The sequence below is a fragment of the Trichomycterus rosablanca genome, chromosome 9, assembly GCF_030014385.1.
Source record: "Trichomycterus rosablanca isolate fTriRos1 chromosome 9, fTriRos1.hap1, whole genome shotgun sequence".
NCBI lineage: Eukaryota > Metazoa > Chordata > Actinopteri > Siluriformes > Trichomycteridae > Trichomycterus > Trichomycterus rosablanca.
Genome location: NC_085996.1, coordinates 12,925,615 through 12,948,584, shown reverse-complemented (window position 1 = coordinate 12,948,584; position 22,970 = coordinate 12,925,615). Strand labels below are relative to the sequence as shown.

The following is a 22,970-nucleotide window of genomic DNA, read 5'->3' as shown; positions in this document are numbered from 1 at the left end:
TGACACTATAATATAGTCTGTGTGGTGTTGGAATCTCGATGAAATCTTTTATTGAATGAGGACCAGGAACCTCAGGATTAGCAATTAAAATATAATTATTTATTTAGAAAAGAAGAAAGGAAGTCTCTGAGCTCTTGAAGTGATCGATCACAGCAAGTTTCTCTCTGTCTGTCTGTCTGTCTCTCCCTCAATTATTAGAAACCGTCCCTTTTAAGCTATGCCCACCATGGTGTTTTGTCGAAGTTTTAGTTGTTAACTTATATGGCGATTTATACAGCGATCTCTAGAACATTCTATCTCCGGGCAGATTTCGAAGTTAGCTCAAGTTGTTAGTCTGAATTAGCATACACTTCTTGTTTTAGGTATTTAACATATTGTTTACCAAGTTGTATCTTCCGCTTTTTATTGGCGTACGTGCAGATCAGCATGTTCGTTCTAAGGCCTATTGATTATTTAGTTACAAGGTCAAGTTGTTCTAAAAATCACTACAGTGGTCCACAAAATATATATTTCTGACAGTCACAGTCGATAAGAATCAAAGGTTCCCATGAAATTCTATAGGAAATGAATGCGGGTCATGTTTGACCCACTTATGGAAGCTTGGGGTAGTAATACAAACACTAGAATTTTTTAATATGTATAAAAGGTAAGTTAAAAATTAAGGTGGCATGATATCAATAACATGTTTTTTAAGGAATAGCTGGAATATACAATGATAACAACTTTTCATTATGAAGATATTACAAGAAAACAACCTCACCGGGTCATTTTTGACCCACTTATGCATCTAAGGGTTAAATACTTGTACTTGTGTTAGTCAGTCTGGGCCGTTTTCTTTATTCGCGTTCGAGTATCATCTCGCGAGATTACAATCACATGATCAGTGAGTCCGTGAATGAAAACAGAAAGTAGTGTGAACCGTTCACTCCAGACAACCTGGGGCTGAATGTTTATCCTGTGAACATGGAGGCATTTCGGACTGACAGCTGCGTGCTTTGTTTACTAATTCTGGGGGGTTTTATGTCAGCAAAGGTTTCAGTTATGGCCGCAGGTTCGAGTGGAGACGAGAGGTCGAATCCTCTGTTTTCTTTAATGTCCGTGCAGCGCGTTTCTGATGGGGGCACTTACTTTTCCCCTCTCGGTTTATCCGCTTCTGTGCTGGAGGAGCTGGAGGACAGTGATTACTGCCTGAATCTGCAGGACATCTTCGGTCAGAGATACGCTAGTTTAGTTACCTGTTTAGTTTCCAATGCGCATCCTGTTAAACTGTGTCAGAATTGTTACATCGGTTTTAACAGCTTTCTGGAAATATATGTGAATATTTCATCCAACCAGGTGAGTATTTATATAGAGCAAATTCCACCTTGCATCTTATTAATTACACAGTGGTCCTGTCCCAAATGCCACCTTACTCCCTACAAGGTATGGTATTTTACATTAGTGTGTACGCCAAATCTAGTGCACTACATTCTACTATGGGAGGTATTTGGGATACAGCCCTGTTGTACTGAAGTTCCCTGTCTGGTCACATGCAGACAACCTCGTGATGTGTGTGCATCACATCAGCACTTCTGGAACAGTTTACTAATCAAAAGGACATCAGTTGTGGCCAGCTAAATTTCATGACCATAAGTATTTGGACATCCTAATCACATCTGCATTTGTGTTTTGACAATCTGATCCAAAATCAATGGATAAATGCAAATGATCAAAAACAGCCCAGGATCATTATTCCTCTTTTACCAAACTTATGCAATTTTGGAGTTTTTTTTCTGACAACAAGCCAAACCCAAGGCTGCCAGATGTTTCAAATGAATTTCCACTGCTAGAGATTTAATCAGCAATGTTCTTTACATTACAGTGATAGAGATTCAATCTATAAAGCATTTAATAAACAGTATTTGTTCAATGGATTGAATCAGGATTAGTGGAACTATGTAGTGTTGCTACAAAGGGCATACGATCTTTGTCTGATAATGGCTTTAACTGTCCCATTCAGCTTGTGCGGCCTACTATTTTTGCAGCTGAGCTGTTGTTGCTACTTGTTTTCTCTGCAGGACTTGAAGTTCACCATGGTATCCTATAATATTGGCACATTTAACGTCACCAAGGTCTTTAATATGTGGTCTGCTTCTCTTATTTGCCAGGATTATGATTTCTGGAACTTAAATATACAGTGTATCACAAAAGTGAGTACACCCCTCACATTTCTGCAAATATTTTATTATATCTTTTCATGGGACAACACTATAGAAATAAAACTTGGATATAACTTAGAGTAGTCAGTGTACAACTTGTATAGCAGTGTAGATTTACTGTCTTCTGAAAATAACTCAACACACAGCCATTAATGTCTAAATGGCTGGCAACATAAGTGAGTACACCCCACAGTGAACATGTCCAAATTGTGCCCAAAGTGTCAATATTTTGTGTGACCAGCATTATTATCCAGCACTGCCTTAACCCTCCTGGGCATGGAATTCACCAGAGCTGCACAGGTTGCTACTGGAATCCTCTTCCACTCCTCCATGATGACATCACGGAGCTGGTGGATGTTAGACACCTTGAACTCCTCCACCTTCCACTTGAGGATGCGCCACAGGTGCTCAATTGGGTTTAGTCCATCACTTTTACCTTCAGCTTCCTCAGCAAGGCAGTTGTCATCTTGGAGGTTGTGTTTGGGGTCGTTATCCTGTTGGAAAACTGCCATGAGGCCCAGTTTTCGAAGGGAGGGGATCATGCTCTGTTTCAGAATGTCACAGTACATGTTGGAATTCATGTTTCCCTCAATTAACTGCAGCTCCCCAGTGCCAGCAACACTCATGCAGCCCAAGACCATGATGCTACCACCACCATGCTTGACTGTAGGCAAGATACAGTTGTCTTGGTACTTCTCACCAGGGCGCCGCCCCACATGCTGGACACCATCTGAGCCAAACAAGTTTATCTTGGTCTCGTCAGACCACAGGGCATTCCAGTAATCCATGTTCTTGGACTGCTTGTCTTCAGCAAACTGTTTGCGGGCTTTCTTGTGCGTCAGCTTCCTTCTGGGATGACGACCATGCAGACCGAGTTGATGCAGTGTGTGGCGTATGGTCTGAGCACTGACAGGCTGACCTCCCACGTCTTCAACCTCTGCAGCAATGCTGGCAGCACTCATGTGTCTATTTTTTAAAGCCAACCTCTGGATATGACGCCGAACACGTGGACTCAATTTCTTTGGTCGACCCTGGCGAAGCCTGTTCCGAGTGGAACCTGTCCTGGAAAACCGCTGTATGACCTTGGCCACCATGCTGTAGCTCAGTTTCAGGGTGTTAGCAATCTTCTTATAGCCCAGGCCATCTTTGTGGAGAGCAACAATTCTATTTCTCACATCCTCAGAGAGTTCTTTGCCATGAGGTGCCATGTTGAATATCCAGTGGGCAGTATGAGAGAATTGTACCCAAAACACCAAATTTAGCAGCCCTGCTCCCCATTTACACCTGGGACCTTGACACATGACACCAGGGAGGGACAACGACACATTTGGGCACAATTTGGACATGTTCACTGTGGGGTGTACTCACTTATGTTGCCAGCTATTTAGACATGAATTGCTGTGTGTTGAGTTATTTTCAGAAGACAGTAAATCTACACTGCTATACAAGCTGTACACTGACTACTCTAAGTTATATCCAAGTTTCATGTCTATAGTGTTGTCCCATGAAAAGATATAATGAAATATTTGCAGAAATGTGAGGGGTGTACTCACTTTTGTGATACACTGTACCTAGTAACTAAAATATCTAATATTTCTATAAAAATAAAAAATGTCCATGATGTAAAAACGAACAGAAGTTAAAAGAACACACACTTAACACTAAAACTGAATATTAATATTTATAAACTGAATTTAATAATAATATTAATAATGCATTTTTACTGACTATTTTTGGTATATCAGACTGATTTAGTTTTGTTTTGTAATTCTTAACACTGAAAAAAAAATATTTCTGGTCTAATTATGGATTATGTCAACCAAATAGGCATTTGCTGTATAGTAAAGATCACATTCTCTTATTTTCACACAGATGGGGCCTGGGAACGTGAGCTGCCAAGACATCCTGATGCGATCCGATAGACTGATGTTGTTGTACAAACTTTACAACAGCTTACAAGACATCTGGGACTCATCTGCATGTGTCCGTAAGTTGTCTATTACATTTACATTTTTGGCATTTAGCAGATGCCTTTATCCAAAGTAACTACAGTACTGGACCAGTATACAGTCTGATCAGTTGAGGGTTAAGGGCCTTGCTCTAGGGCCCAACAGAAGCAATCTGGCAGTGGTGGGGCTTGAACCAGGGACCTTCTGATTTCTAGTTCAGTACCTTAACCACTAGGATACAACTGCTAAAAACAAAAATCTACAGCTCAGATTATACTAAATGTACTAAACAGCATTTTAAATTTGATTTCCTGGAATATTTCACCTGAACTTGATGAATGATCTATTGTCTAAACATTTGAAAGACACATTTGTACATGTATATCAAATCTGATTCACTTTAAAATTTTGTGAAAAGTTTTTTCAGAGGAGTGGAGACTGTTGTAGCTGCAAAGGAGGTGGTAACTCCATATAAATGCATAGAATTTTGAAATTGGAAGTCCTTGTTTGTTTTAAAATGGGCCGTTAGTAAACTTGCTAACAGTTTGAACTGTGGATTTTCAAAATGAATTCAGTTTGCTCAGCAGTTTCACATTGTTTCAAATAAATAAAACACACTGGTTCAATAAAACACATTTTTTGTACTCAAATTTGTTGTAAATCTAAAAACCTTTGGACGTCTGTCTTGTTTTTAGCATAGAGTATTAAATGTAGTATTTGTTTTTCCAAAGTGTGTTTGTTTTTAATGAACAGACTGATGATGGATTCGTAATTAAAGTGGAAATCCAGTTCTAAAGGGTTCACAAACTTTTTCTTGCAAGCCTATAGTGCTTAGTGAGTTATGACTTAAATTAAAGAATGGTAATATAATAATGTGCTGTTTTGTGTTAATCAGAGTGTCTAACTAGTAATCAGAAGAACCTGTCCATTACGACACTTGACTTTATAGAAAAACTCAACGAGTCACTGACCTGCTTTAAGAAATACCAGCAGGTAACAATTTTTTTGTTTTCTGTTTACAGTAAAATGCTATATTACATTTTAATTTTTACCATGGCCCAATTAGAGACATCTTTAATTCAGATCCAGTAGAAAGATTAGTAATAGTTTTAAATCACAGCTCTGACAGAACATAATCACATTTGACTGTAATTATTACTGTGATTGTAGCATAAGGGATATAATATTACCAATGCCAAATTGTCCTGTTGACTTAATCACTGATCACTGTCAACAAAGTCATTGTATTTTCACCAGATAGTGGTTGATACTTAAATAAATTTTATTTAACAAGCTCTTAACATGTCTGTGCAGCATGTAATGCACAAAAGTGGTATCATGCCGAAAGTGCAGCAAGGCACTGGGTTCAATTCCCATGTGGAGCAATCCAGGTCCTTTCTGTGTGCAGTTTGCATGCCCAAAGACATGAAGTCATGTTAATCGGAGATACTAAATTGCCCTTAGGTGTGTGTGTGTTGTGTGTAAGTGGGTTTGACCTGTGATGGACCGGCGACCTGTCCATGATGTTTCCTGCCTTTCTCCCAGTGATTTGTACCCATTTCAACCCTGAATGGGATAAAGCAGTGGTAAAACAGACAATGAATGAACAAATGAATGCCGAAATGTGCACAGCTTTAAGACACTGGTTGCATTTTAATTAGCAAATCTAGCTGTAATATACTGCTAGCTAGCTCAATAATAATTTTAATGCTTTTTGTAACTAGCTCTGATCTTGATATTTATGTTCATGTTACACGTTCTACATTACTGCCACATTGCACTGTTTAATTCAACACAGCCTAAAGCCTGAACCTCAGAAAAAAACTCAGTTCAGTTCATTCATATTTATGGTGCCCAGGTGGCGTAGCGGTAAAACACACTAGCACACCAGAGCTGAGATTACGAACATGTCGTTTCGAATCTCAGCTCTGCCATCCAGCTGGGCTGGGCACTTACATGAACAATCATTGGCTGTTGTTCATACAGGGTGAGAAGCCAGACCAGGGATTTCTCATAACTGATGCAAATACGACCTCTACTGGCTGATTGATGGTGCCTGCACAGAGTCGAGGAATAATGCGTTGATCAGGGTCATGTCTCTCCATACACAAAGCTGATCCGCATATGAACTTGCCTCGTGCAGGTGAAAAGATGCAGTCGGTACTGCACACGTGTCAGAGGGAGCGGTGCTCCTCAGTCAGCAGTGGAGAGTAGTATCGGTAGAGGGGAAGCGTAATGCAATAAGGGTGATTGGATACGACTAGATTAGGGGGGAAAATTGCAAAAAAATATTATATATGTTGCTATTAGCTTGTTAACGTTTTGCTGTTGGTAAATGATGATCAGTTAGTAGGTAAAAGAATTTGGCAAACTTTGCATTCCTACCTTGAAGATAATGGAAGATAATGAAATGCTTTATATGTTATTTGTAGTAAGTAATTAAGGGTTTGTGTGTGTGTGTGTGTGTGTGCTACAGCGGAACCACTCGGAGCTGTGTAATGAGTGCAAGAGCTCATATAAAAAGCTTAATGCACTGTACAGTACAATGTCCAAAAACAAGAGTCTCTGCATTGACATAGAGGATGCGGTAAGTAGCCGTCTTCACACATTTAACATATATCTTCTATGAACAAAAGTATGTGGACACCTGATGATGAGTCGACACCTGATTCTGTGACTCCAACAGCCTTTATTTTTCTGAGAAGGTTTTCCACAGGATTTTGGAGTGTGTCTGTAGGAATTTTAGACATTCTGACCTTGATGTTGGACATAAAGGCTCAGCTCGCAATTAGCACTCAAACTGAAGTTCAGGGCTAAGGGTCAAGGTAGTCTGGAGTTCCCAAAAAGACCTTCCAGAAACTGTTGGCACAAAGTTAAAAAGATAGCAATGAGTTTGGCTGAAACACATTGTGTCCACATACTTCTGGCCATGCATAAACAATACATTAATGCAGTAAAGTAGGGCAGTTGTAGCCTAATGGTTAAGGTAATCTAAAAAAAAGTTACTGGTTCGAGCCTCACCACTTCCAGGGTGTCACTGTTGGGCCCTTGAGCAAGGCCCTTAACTTTCAATTGCTTAGACAGTACACTGTCACAGTGCTGTAGGTCGCTTTAGATAAAAAGGTCTGCTAAATGCCGACAATGTAAATGTAAAGTAATACTAGTTCAAGTATGCCTAATTTTAGATATAGCCAGTTTCACACTGCACTTAATTTACAGAAACCATGTGCACTACAGCCACGCTGGCCAAGGAGGGCACGTGTGCAGTTGTCAGCCTCCACTTTTCTGCGAACACGCTATGCTCTCTGTATTGCTCCACCAGTCATGTTGGTGCCCCACCCAGACAGCAGCCCTCCCCTCATACAAACCAGGCCGGTCACACTCCAGTTTCTAAACCATTAAAAGGTACAGTGGTTGCCTAGTGGGTAGAGCTTTTCTATCAATGGAACGATTGAGAGCTTGAATCTCTGCTCTGCCATGCAGCCACTGTTGGGCCCTTGAGCAAGGCACTTTGCCCTCTCAGCTCCAGGGGCGCTGTGCAATGGCTGACCCTGCGCTCTGACCCCGCGCTCTGACCCCAGCTTCCAAATAAGCTGGGATATGCCAAATATATTTGTATATATGACAAATAAAGGCATTCTTCTTTTTCTTCTTATTCTTCTAAACCGCTGGTCATCAGAGCAACCCAAATTATTGTCCGCATACCTACTTCTGATCGGATGCCCTGCCTGGCACAACCTTTCTTATCTTTGTCCGGGCTTGGGACCAGCACTAAGAGCGCACTGACAAGTGTACCTCCCAGTGGCTAGGCTGTTCAGGAATCCCTCTCCGTCAGACATAGCCAGTCTTGCCTATGTAGGCCCATAACACCACTAAGATTTAAACCCCAGCTCTCAGTACTCTAGTTTATTTTACTGCTGTGCCACCGAGTGCCATTCCAGGTTGTAAAATGTCCGTTCTTCATTTAATTTCCACAAACCATCAAGTAAAAAGTATTTAAATTTTTTTGTTTTAGATGAATGTGACACGGCGCTTGTGGAGCAAGAACTACGGCTGCTCGTTCCCACGTGAGGAGACAGTGCCGGTCATTGCCGTGTCCAGCTTCATGCTCTTCCTCCCACTCATCTTCTACTTGGGCAACTACCTGCATTCAGAACAAAAGAAACGCAAGCTCATCCACCGTGAGTTATTCTCAGTCTGGTCTATTATCAGTACAGTGGGGGCCCTCGGGTAGTGCAGCAGTCTAATGAACTAGCCCAACATCGCTGGGATCTCAGCTGTGCTATCAACCTGGACTTTCTCGTGAAAAACAGTGCAACATTTAGCACACATGCACTGTTATTCAAGTCAAGTCAAGTCAACTTTGTATATTCTGTATAGAATTTTTTTCAGTGCTAGCCCACTACTGCTGAGACCTTGGTTTGAATCTCAGTGGTGCTATCAACCAGCCAAGTGTCTACAGATGACATTGACCCCCTATCCAGGGTGTTCTTCCACTGTGGTCCACTGCAGCTCTTGTGGGGTGTTCCCTTTCTGCAGTGTTCAGTATGTATTAAAAGTGGTCCAAGGAAGGAACAGTGGGAAACCGGCGACAGGGTCATGGGCGGCCAAGGCTCATTGATGCAGGTTATGGAGCGAAGGCTGGCCCGTCTGGTCCGATCCAACAGACGAGCTACTGTAGCTCAAATTGCTGAAGAAGTTAATGTTGGTTCTGATTGAAAGGTGTCAGAATACACAGAGCATCACAGTTTGTTACGTATGGGGCTGCATAGACGCAGACCAGTCAGGGTGCCCATGCTGACCCCTGTCCACTGCTGAAAGCACCAACGATGGGCACGTGAGCATCGGAACTGGACCACAATGGAAGAAGGTGGCCTGGTCTGATAAGTCACGTTTTCTTTTACATAATGTGTGTATATATTATTTGCTGGGGCGCAAGGGCAGCCATTGTACGGCCTCCTGAAGCCGAGAGGGTTAGGAGCCTTGCTCAAGAGCCCAACAGTGGCTGCATAGCACAGCTGGGATTCGAACCCACATCCTTCTAGTTGTTAATCCAGCTGAAATGGTGTGTAGCGAAAAAGCAATTACCATTAATTTAAATGGGAAATAATTGAACAGTTCCCAAACCCATACCAAATAACACATAAAACCTAAAAAACACTTACATGTAGTAAGAATAATAAAAAAGTGGAAACATCTAGTTTTACTCAAGGTGCACTCTGCCTCTGTAACAAAAAAACACAGACCCCTAATTGCACTTTTAAGATATTTTTCTGGTTCTAATGTAGGTCTAATATAGTAGGACTCCAAACCTACTTACAAGCATCATATGCTCAAATGTTTGGGTTTTGCAACTTCCCCATTTTCACCATGTTTTTCCAATCTACTTATGACCAGTTCCTTTAATTAAATTCTCTTGCTGCTTCTGCCACCCCTGTACCCGAGTGCTTAATGGGTTTTGACTTTAAATGCATTAAAACAGTCTCTCTCTGTCTGTCTGTCTGTCTGTCTGTCTTTCTATCTATCTATCTATCTATCTACACTGATCAGCCATTACATTTAAACCACCTCCTTGTTTCTACACTCACTGTCCATTGTATCAGCTCCACTTACCACATAGGGTCGCTCTTCCATCTCTCACGGACATTTTTAACACCCGCTGCATCCGCAAAGCTCTCAGCATTGTGGACGATCCAACCCATCCATCACATGGACTTTTTACTCTGCTCCCGTCTGGGAGACGATACCGCAGCATCCGGACTAACACAACCAGACTGTGTAACAGTTTTATCCCTCAAGCAATCAGACTTCTAAACTCAGGACTGTAACAATTTCCTCCGGAAATTTTCTGCTGCCACACACTGAACTGTATTGACTGTTACTTGCATTTTTGACTATGTTACTTGCATTTTTGACTGTTACTTGCATTTTTGCACACCTCCTGGAAATGCACAATAATTTCTGCACCTTACTTGTATTTTGCACCATATTTACTTTTTAGGCACCTTATCGGCATTGCCAATTTTACGCTGCTAATGTACAACATGTCACTACCTCATGAACCATTGTACCATCTATTCACCATCATGTACTAACACTTGTCTTTAGTCCTGTCTTCTAATTACTTGTTTAGATTAGGGATAATTAGGAATATCTTTTGTAGTTATTTATTATAGGATTTTTTGTATTATTGTTGTATTTGCACTGTTTTGTATTGTCTTGCACTTTTTGTACCGTGTTACACCGTGATCCTAGAGGAACGCTGTTTCGTTTCAATATGTACTTGTATGTAGCTGAAATGACAATAAAACCTCTCTGACTCTGACTCTGACTCTGAGAAGCACTTTGTAGTTCTACAATTACTGACTGTAGTCCATCTGTTTCTCTGCATGCTTTGTTAGCCCCCTTTCATGCTGTTCTTCAATGGACCACCACAGAGTAGGTATTATTTAGGTGGTGGATCATTCTAGGCACTCCAGTGACACTGACATGGTGGTGGTGTGTTGGTGTGTGTTGTGCTGGTATGAGTGGATCAGACACAGCAGCGCTGATGGAGTTTTTAAACACCTCTCTGTCACTGCTGGACTGAGAATAGTCCACCAACCAAAAATATCCAGCCAACAGCGCACCGTAGGCAGCGTCCTTTGACCACTGATGAAGGTCTAGAAGATTACCAACTCAAACAGCAGCAATATATGAGCGACTGTCTTTGACTTTACGTCTACAAGGTGGACCAACTAGGTAGGAGTGTCTAATAGAAACTCCAGCAGCGCTGCTGCGTCTGATCCACTCATACCAGCACAACACCTAAATAATATCTGCTCTGTGGTGGTCCTGGGAGAGTCCTGACCATTGAAGAACAGCGTGAAATGGGGCTAACAAAGCATGCAGAGAAACAGATGGACTACAGTCAGTAATTGTAGAACTACAAAGTGCTTCTATATGGTAAGTGGAGCTGATCAAATGGACAGTGAGTGTAGAAACAAGGAGGTGATTTTAATGTTATGGCTGATCGGTGTATATATATATATATATATATGGGCGGCTTAGTGGGTAGCACTGTCGCCTCACAGCAAGAAGGTCCTGGGTTTGATTCCCAGGTGGAGCAGTTTGCATGGTCTCCCCATGTCTGCATGGGTTTCCTCTGGGTTTCCTCCCACAATCCAAAGACATGCAAGTGAGGTGAATTGGAGATACAAAATTGTCCATGACGGTGTTTGACATTAAAACCGTGAACTGATTAACCTTGTGTAACCAGTAATTACCTGTCTTGTCATGAATGTAACCAAAGTGTGTAAAACATACCATTATAATCCCAATATAATAATAATAATAATATAATGTTGTGTAAGTAAAAACTGCTCATTCTTTCCGTTTTTCAGCCAAGAGAGCCAAGTCCAGCAACAGTCTAATGAATATACAAGACAAGTTCAACTGATTGGGAGAAAAGAGGAGAACGGTGATTTGTTTTACCATTCCGAATAGCATGTAAAAGGATGTAAAAAGGATAATGGACTCTGGTTGCAGAAGCGGATTGTAAAACATCCTTTTTGTTTGATCACTGACTTTCTCGTAATCGATGACAAGAAGTCATTTGTGGAGTTGTTTTTGGCCCTTATATTGATAAATGACTGGAGTGTTTATGTAAGGATGTATTATGACTATGACATTAGCAGAAATATGTGGTGAATGACGATGGCTCTGAGTGATGCCGAGTATGCCGTCATCCCACTAGAACATCTTGATGCTTGATACCAGCTTCTATTATTTATTTCTTTTGGCTAGTGCAGGACTCGTACATATAACATGGCAGTAGCTCTGCACTAAGCACTTGATGTCCATTAGTGATCCATTAATAAATATGTGGTACATGCATGGCGTGAAGAGGGAAAAGCAATGGCTAAAATGAAAGGGGGATGCACTAAAGAACCGTACAGGTCATGTGCCGCTTTGGCCATTGCTTTTCTTCTTTTTGTATGTCTAGCAGCCATCTCTGTTCTTTTGTTACATTGCTAATGTGTTTTGAACAACTGTTCGGTAATAATGCAGCAGCCAGACTGGTTATCTGAGTAATAATGGAAGAGATATGTGATATGTATGAAGATTTCAAAAATGAATTCAATTCTTGTGTTTCATTCCAAATGTTTTGTCTTCTCAACCTTCATTATTGTATTTTTAATTAATGTGGTTTGATGATTTTGATTGTGGTCTTGGATCATACAGCAGTGTAGTTAATTTATTTGCTAGTGTAGTCGTTTTACTGTGTGGTACGGCCTTCTAAGACTTTCTTGTGCCTGTAACATTGGGCTAGCTGACTGCTATACCTGTTGTCATTGTAGCTAAAAAACTCAATCTTTATTATTCAAATCGGACAACAAAAAATGGAGACATTTTGTAAAACGCAATACAAAGAAGAATGTGTGATTTGTTAAATCTATTGACTGTTCATTTAACTAATAAAAGAAGAAAGAAAAGATTTCCAATGTTTTCACTGATCAACTTTATTGTAGTTTCTAAATTAAAACACATTTAGACTTTGATGCCTGCGCCACACTCCAAAAAAGTTGAGACAGAGTCCTATTAATGGTTTTTAATGGTTTGGGAACTAATTGTTGCAGCTTTGCAAGTAGAATTTTTGTCCATTCTTTCTTAATATGAGACTTCAGCTCTTCAACCGTCTGTTGTTACTGTGGTCTGATTCTCTTCTTCATACAGCAACATACATTTTCAATAGGGGATAGGCCTGGACTGCAGGCAGACCAGTCAAGCACACACACTGTGTCAACGGTTGTGGTGCATACAAAATGAGGCCTGGCATCGACTTGCTGAGATAATCATAGACTCTAGACATAGCATGTGTTTGTTTAAAATGGCAATAAACCCTTCTGCATCTGTGGTACCTTCACACATATGCAAGTCACCCATGGGTCTATACACCTTTGTCAGTTTAATGAAGAATCAAGAAAATTCTTTTTATTGAGTTTTTTATGGAAATAGGTTTGTATGCAAGCTCAGTGTAACAGGATGTTTTTCACTACCTGCACACATATATAAATAATCAATGTTTTAATGCATTTCTATTTAATAAAAGCACATCCTGCAAGCACAGTCTATTAATTTCATTAGTACATGGTCTTCTATGCTACATTGGTCTTAAGGACATGAGTTCAGTTCTTGCTTCTGGTCTGTTTTAGTGAGTTTGCCAGGTACTCTGAGATCCTCCCGCCAACCAAACCAATGCAAAAGGTGAAATGTTTAAATTGTTTTAAATTGCCCCAGTTTGTGCACATCTAATGAGATAAGTAATGTTGGTTTTTTTATTCAGGGATCATAGGGATTTCTTACTTTCCATAAACATGCAAAAAATGTGTGTCAGGCATTGGACACACCATGGACTTGACCAAGACTGAGGGAATAGTAAAATAAATGAATAAATAAAAATAAAAAAGTTAAATTAAAACCGACATTGAGGGAATAGTAAAAATGAATGAATTAAATAAAAAAGGGAAATTAAAACCAAGTAGGGTGGCACGGTGGCTAGCACTGTCGCCTCACAGCAAGATCGATCCCCAGGTGGGGCGGTCCGGGTCCTTTCTGTGTGGAGTTTGCATGTTCTCCCCGTGTCTGTGTGGGTTTCCTCCCACACTCCAAAGACATGCGGTCAGGTTAATAGGAGACACTGAATTGCCCTATAAGTGAATGGGTGTGTGTGTGTATGTGTTTCTGTCTGCCCTGCGATGGACTGGTGTCCCATCCAGGGTGTTACTGTATGCCTTGCGCCCATTGAAAAGCTGGGATAGGCTCCGGCACCCAACCCCAACGACCCTAATTGGATAAGCAGATAAGAAAATGAATGAATAAATAAATAAATAAATAAAAAGTGAAATTAAAAGTGAAAAGAAAATAAGACTTGCAGGTTATTCAAGTTTTTTTCAGGCAGCATGGTGGTGCATCTGGTACAGTGGGCACCAAACGGCAATGTGGGTCCTGGGGACATGTTTTTTTCTTGTGTTTGTGACAGAAAAATGTTAATTTACACTAGAAGTATTAATACATAATCATTTTTGCCAGTCATAGTCCAAGAATACTGCTACAATAGAATGTTACTGGATGTGTACCCAGTTTGAGCTGATTTAGACCATTTCCTATGTTCACTGTGGAGTCTTCAACTGTCCTACAATGGGGCGGCACGGTGGCCAAGTGGGTCGCACTGTCGCCTCACAGCAAGAAGGTCCTGGGTTCGATCCCCAGGTGGGTCCTTTCTGTGTGGAGTTTGCATGTTCTCCCCGTGTCTGCGTGGGTTTCCTCCGGGTGCTCCGGTTTCCTCCCACAGTCCAAAGACATGCAAGTGAGGTGAATTGGAGACACTAAATTGATAAGTGATGAACTTTGTGTAATGAGTAACTACCGTTCCTGTCATGAATGTTACCAAAAGTGTAAAACATGACGTTAAAATCCTAATAAACAAACAAACAAACTGTCCTACAAGGTCACGAACAACAGTATAAAAAGATGTCTAGTTTATCAGTTGTTATCGCATCCACAGAGCCTCTGTGTGATCCTTCTCTGCAGACAAAGTTAAAACTCTTCTACTCACAATCCAGTCTTAGGTATTTTATTAAGGGTTATTCCACTACAAATTGGCGCCCAAACACGTGGGGCGGCTCGACTGGTCTGGGGTCGCGGATGAGCGCCGATTCAGGGGCACCTGGTGAGGACTGATCTTCAAACCCTTACCTCGCGGTTCAGAGAGGAGGAATCAGGCTCACATCCACAGTGTCAGCCAGCGCTGCTGCTTCCACCAACCAAGGTCAGAAAATGTTTGTTTTTACATTAATTGATTATGTATTAGTACTTCTTTTTTTCTTCTTATTTTCTCCTCATTTTCCTCCCGATTTAGCGCACTCAATTTGTCTTCCGCTGCTGAGAGATACCAGATTGCATCCAAGGAGAGCACGTCGCTGTACACGCCTCTTCCGACACGTGTACAGCCCTCCTCTTCTCGCCCGTGCTTTCTGCACAGGCGTCTCTTCCACCAATCAGGGTCCTTACACAGCGTATGAAGACCCACCCACCCACACATAGTCCGGTCCCCACCCTGCAGATATGGTGGCCAATTAGTATCTGCTGCAGGCACTGCCAATTATGCCCACTAGATGGCGCCCAGACGACCGGTGGCAACACCGAGTTTCGAACCGAGGAGTTCAGACACTCGGTGCTGGTGTGCTAGTGGAATATCCCGCTACGCCACCTGGGCGCCCCTGTATTAATACTTCATATTCGTATTAAAACATTTTCTGTCACATGTTCCTGCCAAAAATCATAAACTAGTTGTGTTATATAGTTAGGCTACTGTAAATATTTAAAACTGGATGCCTTGACACTTTGGATTTTTTGCCCTGGATCCCCAATGCCTCTGATCAGAATTGAATGTTGAATTCCAGTCTATTATGCTTATAGTGCATTTTTCTTCCCAGGTGAACCCAGATCATGCTAAAAGGGGTAAATATCCTGCTTTAGCCTGTCGTCCCTCATTGCGCACCATTGATATCCTAATTTCCCAGTTCTAATTGTTCCATTGTTGTTGCCGTGACAAACAACAAAGCCTAATTACTGCCACAATGGCCTGTATAATGATTTTAATAGCTTAGCGTGTTCGTTATTTGCCAAACCCTGTGCGACATGAAAATGCTTATTTGTAATTTCTCTCAGGATTTGTGCAGTTCAGAAGCCACTCTTGTTAATAGGAGTCCATTGTTTTTGAGTTACATGGCTTTCAATGGAACGTGCTTTTCCTGTCATTAGCAGCTAATCTAAAAGCAGGATTAAGTTATTCTGCCAGAAAAATTGCAGCAACATTGTTCTGGCTTTTTGGTCTTGAAAACCGAGTCATTGCCGCTCGTCATCACACTGGTCCTTAAGCGCATTGCACCTCATTTGGTCAATCATATGAGGGCTTAGTGCATGTGAGTCTTTTTATATCCGCCTTAAGACCACGAAATTGCACAAACAACAGCTTACGTTACAATAAGCTTTGTGCCTTTTTTGATACAAAGTGCTTCTATATGGTAAGTGGAGCTGATAAAAGGGACAGTGAGTGTTAATGTTATGGCTGATCGGTGTATATGTGCACTTATACAATTACTGAGTGTAGTTGTTGCTGTGTATACTTTGTTTTTGCCTCTACTACTATCTATCTGTGGTAAGTGTTGAAGAATAGAACAACATCCAACAAGATTTAGTACTGTGCCAATAGGGTTAGGGTTAGGACAACAAACTGGACAGCAGCCATCTCGGTTCCGACCCTCAATTCTAAACCCGGTGCTCCAAATCTGCCTTTGCAAGTAGTACTGGCCATAACAAGTCATTTCATATTTTATCTTATTAACAAAGACATTTTTGGAGACAAATCTGGAGACAAAATTCACTTTAAACCTGACAACAGATGCGATGGAAGACAAGTTGCATAGTGGAATGGGTCAAATCTGAACCACAATGCTGCAAGAAGCTGAAGAAGATGTCTCAAAGCATGTACAGTATGTATTTGGCAACATCAGGTTAATAATTAGGTTTTATTTATTTATTTTAATATATACATACAGTATATGTTTATATCATAAATCCAATTAATGTAAATGCAATGGAAAATTATGTATTCAGCCACTTTTGTTTTTGTTTTAATACACCTCCATTGCACATATTCAGATTAGGATGTATAATCTTATTCTTCCTTTTATCTACAGTATTTCCTGCTGAATGCAACTTTGCTGATTATGCAAACTATCAATTAGTTGACTGACTCAGGCTTGCTAAGCTACTCCTGAATGCCTGGGGTGATGAATACAGTGCTTTGTTACAGCAAAGGGTAAAACACAGGCCAGGAGGTCATAATTAAAAGTAAAAGAACATATGCAGCATGTGCAAGTGAATGAAAGGCCAGTATTATAACCTGCCAGAGGTCAAAGTCTCTAGATCATGGGTTTATAATATTATGCCAGATTATAGAATCCTGTCATTAAGTAGCCATGCGGTGGTTTAGCACAGCTTGTGCCACTCAACATTGTTAAGCTCTAGCCGCAATCTCAGCGTTCTCCCAATTACTTCAAAACCCTTACTCCTTCCTCTTCCCCGATCATGCTCTCGAAACATGAAAGGTCTTATGACAGGTCAGCTGGCACTGACATCACAGATGTTAAATGGTGGGCCATGTCAAAAACCGTTGGTGGGTGACTTATCTTCCCTGTAGTGCACAATAAAAGCACCTCTACAGGGAAAAATGGCATAAGGGCAAGAACATCTGACCCTTTTGGGCACCCCTGCCTACCTTTCTTTGGGCACATCAGATGGAGAAGACAGGTTCAAAGCCTGCATGGGGGGAATTGATAAGGGTCCAGAGAGGAAATGGGTGGTGATTATGGTGCCAATAAAATTTGAAGTATACTTACCATGAATAAGAGAGGGTTTTAATGCCAGTGCAGCTAAGACTATTATATCCACAGTGCAGTGCCTATAAACTATTTTATATTTCTCAATTTCTAGATTCCATATAATGTAATAAATTAAAATAAAGCCCTGACATTTTATTAAAACGCCTTTTGTGTTCAAAACGTCCATCTCATGCACCACATTACCTCACCACTCCACCTACAGTATTTGATAGTGTAAAGCTAAGGACATCCACAACAAGTCATGGATCCAATCATAAAATCCCTTCTTAAAGAAGTGAAAAAAGAAACTACACCCACAATGCATGTGTCAGGATGCCTCCTTAAATAGTGTTGTGGTCTGAAAAGACTAAAATGTCACACTGTATGGCTTGTACTTTACATGTGTACTTTAGTGTAGTGTAAATCTAACCAGGCAAACCGTTTAACACTATCCACACTGTAAATTATGGTGGTGGTAGCATCTTCATATAGGAATAAGTTTTAGCAACAGGGCCTGGCAGTCTGGTCAGGAATGTTTGGAAAATATAAAGTACAGTAGACCCTTGACTTACGAATTGAATTGGTTCCGAAGGGCTGTTCTTAAGTCAAAATGTTCGTTAGTTAAACCTGTTTTTCCCATAAGAAATCATGTAAATAGAATTAACCTGTGCCAGACTTCCCAAACCACCACCTTATCTAACCTTTCCAATGTCCTAAATTGTCTTTTTTTGTTATAATACAAGTATATTTTCCCTTAAATATAGACATTACTGTAATAAACAACAATACATAGTAGTACTGTACATAAAAACACACACCACATTTCAGTACAGTACGTGTGCTGTACCATACACCATAATACATTTCCTTCTTTTTATATAAAATGTATCTACCAGAAACAACAATAACACTCATATTTCTCTATTATTTCCCTCTTTATTTCAATAGTGTTGTATTTTGTAGGTGTAATTGCATGAAAGAAAGAATACTTTACTGAGCTGAATTCCTTCTTCTCTCTCACTCACTGTCCCCTCTGTCTGATACACAGTGTCAGCTACTGGCAGGAGTAATTATACAACAACAAATAGTAATAGATTTGTTCATTTTCTCACCACTACACATTCTTTGGGGACATTTTAATATAGAATTTTACAAAATATAAAGAAAACCCTGAAAAACACAGTCCGCTGTCCGAATGTTCGCTCACTGTATATATAGAGAGAAAGACGGTCGGAGTCAACTTGTTCGTGACGTCACGTGTTTCGCAAATTTCGGTTCGTAATCCGAAATTTGTTCGTACGTTAAGTTGAAAAAGATCGTTCGGTAAACCGTTCGTAACTCGAGGGTCTACTGTACATACAAATTAAAAGGTGCACAGTACTAAATCAACACTATAGTGGTTTGAATAGAAGAGCCTGCTTTTGGCCCCGTCCTTAACCCCATCATCTCTGCATCTCTGGCGGGATCTTAAAGTTGCTGGATCTCTTCGCCTCTTTTTTTAACCTGGCAGTTAAAAGTATATTGCAAAATTGGCCACAATTGGTCTACATTGTGCATTTAAAAAAAAAAAGACACTAACACTATGTTCTATGTATATTTTAAAGCAGTTTCTGAATGAGACATTTGTTAGCTTGCAAGTTCTTACCATTATAAAACCAAAGACGTATTGATAAATCACCATCACATCTTGGCTGATTGGCTACATTTCTGATTAGTGAAAATTTGTGCAAATTTCATTGTATTTCCAAACCAATCCATTAATTCAAGTAAAGGTTTAAGAATTTAATCCTCCTTCAGATGCGTCATAACTGTAAATGCTTTTATTCTTTTTCACATATTGATTTTAAGCAGATTTTTTAGCCCTGATGAAACACCACTGATTCTTAATCATGACTGGGAACGTAAATGAAGATGGGTTATGACCCCTGTAATTGCCTGCTGCATATTTAACTTTGATTAGATGACAGGGCTGAGCGTTCCTCTCCAGTTTGAAGAAGGCAGAGCTCATCATCAAGGCTCTCATCATTTGATATTCCTGTCATCACAAGGGTCAAAAGGATTGAAGAGAAAAGGACAAAGGTTACTGAGCAGGGTTTTCACGCCTTTTCTTTCTCTACCCACTTCTCTTTTGTCTTTCGCTGTATAAGACATACACTTGTAAGGAACATGTATGTCATTGGATTGGAATACAGATTTTATTAAAATGCAAACTGAATATCTTTGTTGTGATTGGGAGTTGGAGGTACAGTAATGTCTTGATCACAGCTGTTTTTTTATAAGATATATTTCATGGCAGCCTTAAGATTTCTGTATAATTTTTTACTTTGACTGAATAATTGACACCACTATCTGACACTATCCTAAAGTTTATTATAGCTTTTCTAAAATTTACCATAGGCTTGTTGGACATCACATTTCAAAACCACAGGCATTAATATGGAGTCATTCTCAAAGTTGGGGACTTTAACAAGTTCAACTCTCCTGGGTTTATTGTCAGAGCTCTGTGCAAAACATTAGAGCATCTCCATACAAAACTCATCAGAGCATGTCTTTAAAAAACCCTTTCTCAAACTGTTTCCATAAGATTGAAGGCTTGTTATTTATTTTACACAATTAATTGGATACACCTGTTTGCAATGGATGTGGCTAAAATACTGTACATGAACCTAACAATTTGAAGGTGTGTCCACATACTTTTGGCCATATAGTGTACATCAGCAATTTGTAATGTGTGTTAGTGTATAAAGTTAAATAATAATGTCAGGTCACGTTATGGCATGGCCTCCTTATTTCTTGTTAGTTATTCCAGTACAGCTGGTGACGCCACTGTGCCCATATAAGGCTGTGTGCCTGCACTGTATTAAAAATACCTTAGAACAGTGGTCTATTAGAGTGGTCATGGAGAAAAATCCAAACTCTCCTTATGTAAAAGGGGGTTTGTCGGATGTAATCCAAGAAAGACCAAAAACAGGACTGCTATTATTTAAAAATCGCTGAAGGTACAGGGGCCGGAGCTTCTTCCTTGGACCTCAGTCTCTAAGCCTTTAATGATGTAACGATGTTCCTGAGAGTGGACAGGGAAATTTGTGTTTTAGACCAGACTTGTGGTAGGTGGTTTTTGAATTACACCTGCCAATCTAAAAAAAAATTTTTGTTAAAAGGTGATGGTTTGGGTTTTAGGCCTTGTCAAGTTAAACAATATTCTAGGACTTTAACTTCTGTATGCATGTTAAGCAAAAAACTATAATAAATTTATGAACAAATTCAAATTTAGAACAATATGTTCCAGTCATTCAGTCACAGAAAGAGAACAGTTGCAAAAATCATTGAAATCCAAAGACTGTTTAAATAAAAAAAAAATCTTTAGTGCTGCACTGATGCCTCCTACTGATGAGATGCCAGTTTACTTTATTACATAATTTAGACCAAATTGAATAAACTAGAATAAGTTTAACTTAGGTAAAAATAAAATATTTTGGAAATATTTAAGTTTATTTTGTGTACAAAATGTAAAATGCAGTGAAAAGTACGGTGGCCGAGAAGTGCAAAACAAATTTACATTTCAGAAAACAAAATTACAAAAAAACAAAAACAAATTTACAACAAAAGCAAAAACAAATTTACAAGTGCTCGGGTACCCAGTGTTTGTAAATTTGTTTTGGCATATGTAAAAGTGTTTCAGCACTTGTAAATTTATTTTCGGCATATGTAATTTTGTTTTCTAAAATGTATATTTGTTTTGCACTTCCCGGCCGCACATATTTGACGGAAAAGGCAGGGACAATAAACCGGAAGTGCGTGTTGCTTACCTGCTGTCAATCAAACTGTTTCTCAGCGATAAAGTGAACGGAGTTTGTGATGGTGACGATAAACAAGGTTTTGTCTAGTTTGTGGAAATCATTTTATCCAGTTGATCCGCTATTGTTTTTCTTGTGGAAAGTTTTGTGCAGATGTTTAGACGTGGCGTGTGCATCTCTATTTACCGTCCGCTCTTCTAAACATCTAAGGAATTCCCACAAGAACAACAAAAGCGAAATAATGAAAATAATTAACACAAAATGGACAAAACATTGTTTATTAGGGACGGAACATTTGATACCGAGGCTTTAAAACTTGTTTCACTTTTGTAACAGTGGACTCAGTGTATCGGAGCTTATATTAAAGCAGCATGTGCGGGACTGATGAAGCTTTGGTGCTGTGTTTTATCTCACTCACTATATAAGAGACAATCAAACCAGGGTTACCCACCGTCCTGTAACATACACAATCCTTCTTTATCTGGAGACTAAACGCCGCGTTCAGTACTGAACTGATACAGGACGCTTTGTTCCGTATTTTTATCAGTGGGAGACGGTGGGAATTATATTAAGTAGTATTCACTTTTATTCTTAGTAACGGTGTGTGTGCGCTGGTTATAGCAGCAGGGGGGGACCTTACACAGTCATGAGAACAAAGGTTTTATTTATGGTGTTTAACATTTATTATTTTCATTCTTTATAATAATAAGTCAGAACCATATTTTAGGCAAAACATCGCACTCCGCCCACTGTGCTACTCATACAGCGGTGTATTAAACAGGTTATGTCACGTTACTAAGAATAAAAGTGAACACTACTTAATATAATGAATTAAGCAGCAGTTTCCTTCTGTTTCATACACCACACCGTCTCCCATTGATAAAAATACGGAACAAAGCGTCCTGTATCAGTTCAGTACTGAACGCGGCGTTTAGTCTCCAGATAAAGAAGGATTGTGTATTTTACAGGACGGTGGGTAACCCTGGTTTGATTGTCTCTTATATAGTGAGTGAGATAAAACACAGCACCAAAGCTTCATCAGTCCCGCACATGCTGCTTTAATATAAGCTCCGATACACTGAGTCCACTGTTACAAAAGTGAAACAAGCTTTAAAGCCTCGGTATCAAATGTTCCGTCCCTAATAAACAATGTTTTGTCCATTTTGTGTTAATTATTTTCATTATTTCGCTTTTGTTGTTCTTGTGGGAATTCCTTAGATGTTTAGAAGAGCGGACGGTAAATAGAGATGCACACGCCACGTCTAAACATCTGCACAAAACTTTCCACAAGAAAAACAATAGCGGATCAACTGGATAAAATGATTTCCACAAACTAGACAAAACCTTGTTTATCGTCACCATCACAAACTCCGTTCACTTTATCGCTGAGAAACAGTTTGATTGACAGCAGGTAAGCAACACGCACTTCCGGTTTATTGTCCCTGCCTTTTCCGTCAAATATGTGCGGCCGGGAAGTGCAAAACAAATATACATTTTAGAAAACAAAATTACATATGCCGAAAATAAATTTACAAGTGCTGAAACACTTTTACATATGCCAAAACAAATTTACAAACACTGGGTACCCGAGCACTTGTA

At 39.9% G+C, this 22,970-nt stretch overlaps 1 protein-coding gene across 1 annotated transcript; it reads left to right on the top strand.

Annotated features, from left to right (window-relative positions):
* The first annotated feature begins 916 nt into the window (after window positions 1–916).
* On the top strand, window positions 917–13,243 carry ostm1 (osteoclastogenesis associated transmembrane protein 1). The gene is made up of 6 exons (XM_063001150.1): window positions 917–1,335; window positions 4,071–4,185; window positions 5,043–5,140; window positions 6,624–6,734; window positions 8,163–8,328; window positions 11,530–13,243. Exons 1-6 carry the CDS (start codon window positions 964–966, stop codon window positions 11,583–11,585), a joined length of 918 nt encoding a protein of 305 aa, XP_062857220.1. The 5' UTR covers window positions 917–963; the 3' UTR covers window positions 11,586–13,243.
* Window positions 13,244–22,970: the final 9,727 nt, after the last annotated feature.

Coding starts and splice junctions, on each gene's coding strand:
- ostm1 (XM_063001150.1), top strand. CDS start 964: ATGGAGGCATTTCGGACTGACAGCTGCGTGCTTTGTTTACTAATTCTG. Junction 1,336..4,070: donor TGAATATTTCATCCAACCAG/GTGAGTATTTAT, acceptor ATTTTCACACAG/ATGGGGCCTGGGAACGTGAG. Junction 8,329..11,529: donor GAAACGCAAGCTCATCCACC/GTGAGTTATTCT, acceptor TCCGTTTTTCAG/CCAAGAGAGCCAAGTCCAGC.